The sequence below is a fragment of the Typha angustifolia genome, chromosome 15 (genome assembly GCF_048772165.1).
Source record: "Typha angustifolia cultivar Huaian chromosome 15, ASM4877216v1, whole genome shotgun sequence".
NCBI lineage: Eukaryota > Viridiplantae > Streptophyta > Magnoliopsida > Poales > Typhaceae > Typha > Typha angustifolia.
Window position 1 is genome coordinate 23,272,885 of NC_133253.1, and position 6,044 is coordinate 23,278,928.

The 6,044-nt window shown below is 41.9% G+C and overlaps 2 protein-coding genes across 2 annotated transcripts; both read right to left on the minus strand.

Annotated features, from left to right (window-relative positions):
• Positions 1 to 663: 663 nt before the first annotated feature.
• LOC140779225 (polygalacturonase inhibitor 2-like) lies at positions 664 to 1,872 on the minus strand. Its single transcript, XM_073124220.1, has one exon. It carries the CDS (start codon positions 1,815 to 1,817, stop codon positions 822 to 824), a length of 996 nt encoding a protein of 331 aa, XP_072980321.1. The 5' UTR covers positions 1,818 to 1,872; the 3' UTR covers positions 664 to 821.
• Positions 1,873 to 3,731: 1,859 nt separating this feature from the next.
• On the minus strand, positions 3,732 to 4,857 carry LOC140779462 (polygalacturonase inhibitor 1-like). The gene has a single exon (XM_073124531.1). It carries the CDS (start codon positions 4,831 to 4,833, stop codon positions 3,820 to 3,822), a length of 1,014 nt encoding a protein of 337 aa, XP_072980632.1. The 5' UTR covers positions 4,834 to 4,857; the 3' UTR covers positions 3,732 to 3,819.
• Positions 4,858 to 6,044: the final 1,187 nt, after the last annotated feature.

Genomic DNA, 6,044 nt, shown 5'->3' on the forward strand with positions numbered 1-6,044 from the left:
ATTTATTGTTTTAATGATAGTAGTGAGTTAAAAATACATAATTATATTTAGACCTATGAACTGTTATCTATTTCCATATAGACCCCTTTATTTATTTTTTGTCATAGTTTAACTCTCTTATTATGGAAAACATCTAAAAGCCTTTTTCATTAGTTATCAATTTTTTTATAAAAAAAATAATATGCGAATACTAAATAATTCATTTTGGATTCTTTATAGATTATTTTACTCTTATTTTAGAGAAAAAAAGATAGCAAATGTGAAATAAAATAATATTTGATATTTCTTTTATTAACACTCTTAAGAGAATAAGAGATTTTCTATAATAAAAGGAGTCAATGTGTAATAACAAAAATATAGGGAGTGCATATGGAAATTAGTAATACTTTAGAGATCTTAGCATAATTATCCATTAATAAAAAAACTAATTCACTCGACCTTCTTAATTATTTCGACTAGTTATTTAATTATCTTTTTCTCTCATATTTTATGTTCTGTCATAGGACATTTCTTTATTTTATGATCCGATATGCGATTCTCATATTAGTCTAGTTATTTAATTGTTGCACATATCACACATATGGATCGTAACACTAGAACTGCACACAGTTACACGTGATAGTAGTACGCTATAATAATCGACATGAAGCTTCTTTCAAAAAGTTATTTAGGACCGGAGTAAATGACGATCCTGTTAAGCTGGATACTTTTATTACAAATCTAGGAAAAGAAGGAACTCTAGTGGAGATTTTACTGCAGCATATCTTCTCATTTTATTCACATCACACAACCTTGAGATAGACATTGCAGAATATTTTATCTCAATTCCCTCCACTGCATGGCGGCAGCGGAGTCCCACAGAGACACTTGTTATGGAGGTAGCAGTCGGCCCCATGCCCTGCCATATACCTCCCTGTAGGGATCTCCCCACAGAGCTCGTTGTAACTTACGTTAAAGTTACTCAACTTTAAATCCTTGAGCGATTTGGCCACCCTCCCCTTGATCTGGTTGTGGCTCAAATCCAAGTACGTCAAGTGGAAAGGGAACATCACATGCGTCATATCGAACTCCAGCTCGTTCCACGACAAGTCGATCTTGGTCATCGGCTTGGTGATGCCGAACAAAAACGACGGGTTTCCGGTGAGCCTGTTGTGCGAGAGATCGATTGTGTCGATGTCGCCGTTCGAATAATCTCTTGGAATCTCGCCGGTCAATTTGTTGTTGGACAGCATAAGAAAGCGGGATTTCTGATGCAGCAACCCTGGCGGTATGGACCCGGAAAGGCTATTACCGCTGAGATCCAAGTATCGAAGGTTAGAGAGACCACCGAGAGCCTTCGGAATTGGGCCTGAGAGCTTGTTGTTCGTGAGGACCAGAACGCCGAGATTGGTGCGAGTGAGGAAGGCAGGGATCGACCCCGAGACGGAGGTGCCGGAGATTTCTAAGTACTCGAGATGTGAGAGCTTGGAGAAGGAGGTGGGGATTGGACCGAAGAGTCCTGGCATTATCTCGATTTGAATACCGGTAAGCTCGGGGAGATTTCCCAACGCCGGCGGAAGCGGGGAGGAGACATTGAGGGAGGAGAGGTAGACGCCGTTGACGCGGCCGGTGTCGGTGCAGTAGACGTTAAACCATGTGCAGCAGTTGGTGGCCGGCAGCCATGCGGCAAGCTCTGAGGGGCTTCCTAGTTGCTGCTTGATGCTTAGGAGGACTGCTCGGTCAATCTTATTGCAGTCCATAGAAGATGAGAGGGTGAAGGTTGTGGAGAATAGGAGGAGGAGAAAGAGAGGGAGGAATGAGAGAGTGGGTATAGTCATCCTTAAGGTTTGTTTCTGCGGGAGTTTTCTTTTTAGGAACTTGATGGAGAGAACGAGAGAACAAGAGATGGAGATGGCCTTTTATATCCGATCGAGGAGATGGACGTTGGTCAATTAAGTATGTAAGATGGCTCACGTGATGGATCCTATGGGCATGGATTTAGATGTGTGATGCCGCGATAGGGGAAGTCGAATAGAAAGAACACTTATTTTGACTTCCAAATCTTCGACAGCTTGGGTGTGGGGGAATTTCTGTGGATTCTTTAGATAACTCGCACTCATTGGTGCACCCGTTGGATGGTTGGAGATTTATCCAATTCATGGAAGTATAATTTTATGTTTAAATGAAATGTATTCGTGAATAGATCAAGTGGCTTTTAGGAAGTTCCTACAGCATACAAGATTTAGAGTATGTGCTGCCATGGCTTTGTTGATGCTAAAATCAAACCTAACAAAGTTTAGACGGCATATTTAACATGTTTGATTCTCAATAAACCATTGCCACCTGGGATGTCAATCAATCAGCTAGCTCTCGCTCGTGTTTGACTTAGAATTAAAAATTTCGGAATTGAACATGAGATGAGTCAAAAAAAAAAAAAGTCGAGTTGAAATCTTAGATTTATTTTCAATTTAAAAAGAATACGAGCCAGCTTGTTTAGGACTGTTTGACTTATTTAGCTTAATAAGCTATGTCTAGGTCATTTAGGACTCAACTAAGCTTTACATGAGCGAGCTAAGTTGTGCTCGTTTATATTTTGAACTCAAATTTTAGCTTTTGTTTGACTCATTTTTCAAATAAGCAAGTCGATATTGAATAGAGTCTCGAGCATATTGCTACACAAAGTATCAAGTCCGTATCATGAATCACACAGCTGGACCATCCATTACCGGCCGCGGCCCACAATATCGATCGTCGATGGGAGTAGAAAGTCTCGGATGCACATTTGGTAAAGTGGGGCCTCGGGGGGCGGGGGGAGGGAAGTGTGATCCGATTTTATTTTGGTTTCTCTCGAATCTACCTTTTCCATTTCTTCGTCTCGTAATTTTTCTAGTACTTCATCTACTTGGATTTCCAAAATATATACAGGAGAATGCACTAAAACTAGAACAAGGTTTGCTTCGAATCACTAGCTGCTTCCATTTTTACAAGATAGGTGGCATCAAAGATGTAGAAAAGTGGAGCGGGGTGGGCCCGGTGATTCCCGGGTTGAAGGTGATCAGGAAGAGGGGGATTCGAGAAAGATGACGAGGCCGAGGATGGCTGGCAGACGAGCAGAAACGCTGGTTAGAGTTAGTTGGAAGGAGTTGACATGGCCGGTGGTGGAATCGCCGGAGAGGGTCTATCAGGTGCAGCAGTGGGTGGAGAGTTGAAGTTGCCGAGGGAGTCTTTGATCTCGAGGAGAGGTTTTTATCTCATTTTTGGAACGAACATTGGGTAGAGGCGGCAAGAGGATGATAGAAGAAACACCCCCAGACAGCTCGTAGTAACTTACATTAAAGTAAAATCAACTTTTAAGTCCTTGTGCAACTTGGCCACCCTCCGTTTGATCCGGTTGTGGTTCAATTCCAAGCACGTCAAAAGTGGTAAGAAAACATCACACGCGTCATGTGGAACTCTAGCTCGTTCCACCACAAGTAAATCTTTGTCCTTCGGCTTCGCGATGCCAAACCAGAACGATGGGTCTCCTATATATGAGCCGCGGTTGATGGTTGTGCAAGAGATCGACGATGTCCATGTTGATGCTCTCGTAATCTCGCGGCTTCTCGCCCGTCAGTTTGTTTGTCGGACAGTTTTAAGAAACCGTAACTCTCCATGCACCAACCCGGGTGGTGTAGATTGTTGTCGGAGATCAGGATAAGACGACTGAGATTGGTGCTGAATTTGTGATCTTAAAGAAGTAGAGAAAATGACGATTAAGATAAGGAAAGTGCGAAGACTTCATTTTATTACAAGACTGCGAGTTTCATCATACAAAAACCAAATGGATCACACGTAATCTCATCACTTGCACGGAGGAAGCGGCGTCCCGCACAGGCACTTGTTATGTTGATAGCAGTATTCATCAAACCTTCCCATTTGACCCCCACTTGGTATTTCCCCACATAGCCTATTATAACTCATGTTAAAGAACTGCAGATTCCACACATGGATGATCCCTTCCGGAATCCTCCCACGTATCAGATTATGACTCAAATCCACCTGCACCAATTCCTTATTCGGGAACTCCACTTTCGACAAGTCGAACTCCAGCAAATTCCTCGACAAGTCGATCTGCTGAACCGGCTTTGACCGGCCGAAGAAGACCGATCCGTCTCCCGTGAACCGGTTCCGCGACAGATCGACCTGGGCGAAGCCCACATCTGCGTAGGATTTCGGGATTTCCCCGGATAAGTTGTTGTGGGATAACCGGAGGTATGCTGGCTGGGAGGAGGGGGATAACAACTGGAACAGCGTGGTGGGCAACGAGCCGGTGAGGTGGTTGCGGCTTATGTCGATGGAAATGAGGTTGCGGAGCTGGGAGAAGGAAGGGGGAATAGAGCCGGATAAGGAATTGAAGGATAGGTCGAGTTGAGTTAGGGAAGTGAGGGAGCCGAGGAAGGAGGGGATGGAACCGGACAAGCCAGTCCAGGAGATGGTGAGGTACTGGAGGTGGGTGAGATTGGAGATGGAAGAAGGGATGGGGCCGACGAGATTTGGGAGGTGATGGAAGAAGAGCTCGCGGAGATAAGGGAGGGAGGCGACGGAGGATGGGATAGGGCCGGTGACATTGGTGTCTTGAAAGACGGCGAGGGCGGTGACGCGGCCGGTGGCGGGGTCGCATTCCACGCCGTACCAATCGCAGCAGGGAGTGGAGGGATCCCAGGAGTTGAAGTGGTAGGCGTTGTGGAAAGAAGACTTGACGGCAAGGAGGGCCTTCTTGTCGTCCTTGTTGCAGCGAGCGGAGGAGACGAGGATAAGAGAGGTAGTACATAGCTGGAAGAGGAGGAATAAAATGGTGATAGTACTAGTAGCCATTGTGTAGTTTGGACAAGATTAGGAGATGTCATAGATAGTATATATTTATATACACACAATATAGGAGGAGATGTAGCCAGGATTACGAGTCAAAGAAAGGAAGTGGATGTATGGGTCAACACGTTGTCTGGCTGTCCAGTTTGAATTTTTGACTACACTGTCAGTATTCAGCCAAAAGAGAACAAGATGTGGGCATTCTGGAATTTTAGACGAGAGTAATGTCACATTGTTACCCCCACACCCCCACCTTGGAGTGCATGACAGGTAGAGGTAGTGGCGATCTTTGAGCAGGCCGGATCGGCTTCAGGCTGAGACTTGTGCTCGTCCATCCACCCACTAATAAGTTGTGCTATGCTAGAATATTTCAGTTCATCACACGCTTACTGACATATATAAAATATTGTAATAATATTACTAATCAGTTGAGGGTAACGGGTTAGACTTATCGAACATTTATTTTATCTTTCTAACAAAAGTATTTATATACTAGTCCTCAATATTAAACTTTCGAAATGGGATTAAATAATCATAGGAAGCCAGCTAGCGTAGCGAACAGGACTGGCAAGCATAATGAGTCAGGCTTACAAGTTGGACCGGACTACCAAAGATCTGACCATTATTATCCATCAACCCATCTTAGAGTTATAATTATTTTTAGAGAAATAGAAACTTAATAGTATTTTGACATATATCGGCGGTTGTCGAATTTGATCACCAGAACACCGCTATCCTTTGCATCACTTATGGGATACGAAATAATATAGAAAATTTTAGAAATTATATTTTCTATATTAATTATTTTGTGATTTATACGTTATCTTTGATGATTTTGTAATCCAACTCTTTCATTTTTTTTATAATTCTCATTTAACATCTTATATTAATTTAAATATTATTAATAAAAATAATATTTTATTATAATATATAAAATAATTTATAAATATATAAATTACTCTTTGTATTTTTTTTATTCTTATTTTCACTTTCTCAAACAAATAAAGAAAAAGAGAAGTAGGAGGAGAAAGGAAAAAGAATACAAGAAAAAGTAGTAGCGTCATCGGTAATAGAGGAGGGTGACGAGATGAAAGAAGATGATTGAGAAATAAAAAAGATAAAAATAAATAGTTAAGAATATTTTAATAACTTGATCGATATCGGTTAGTAATAATAATATTAGAGTGCTAAATAAAAATTATATGAGAAAAAATAAT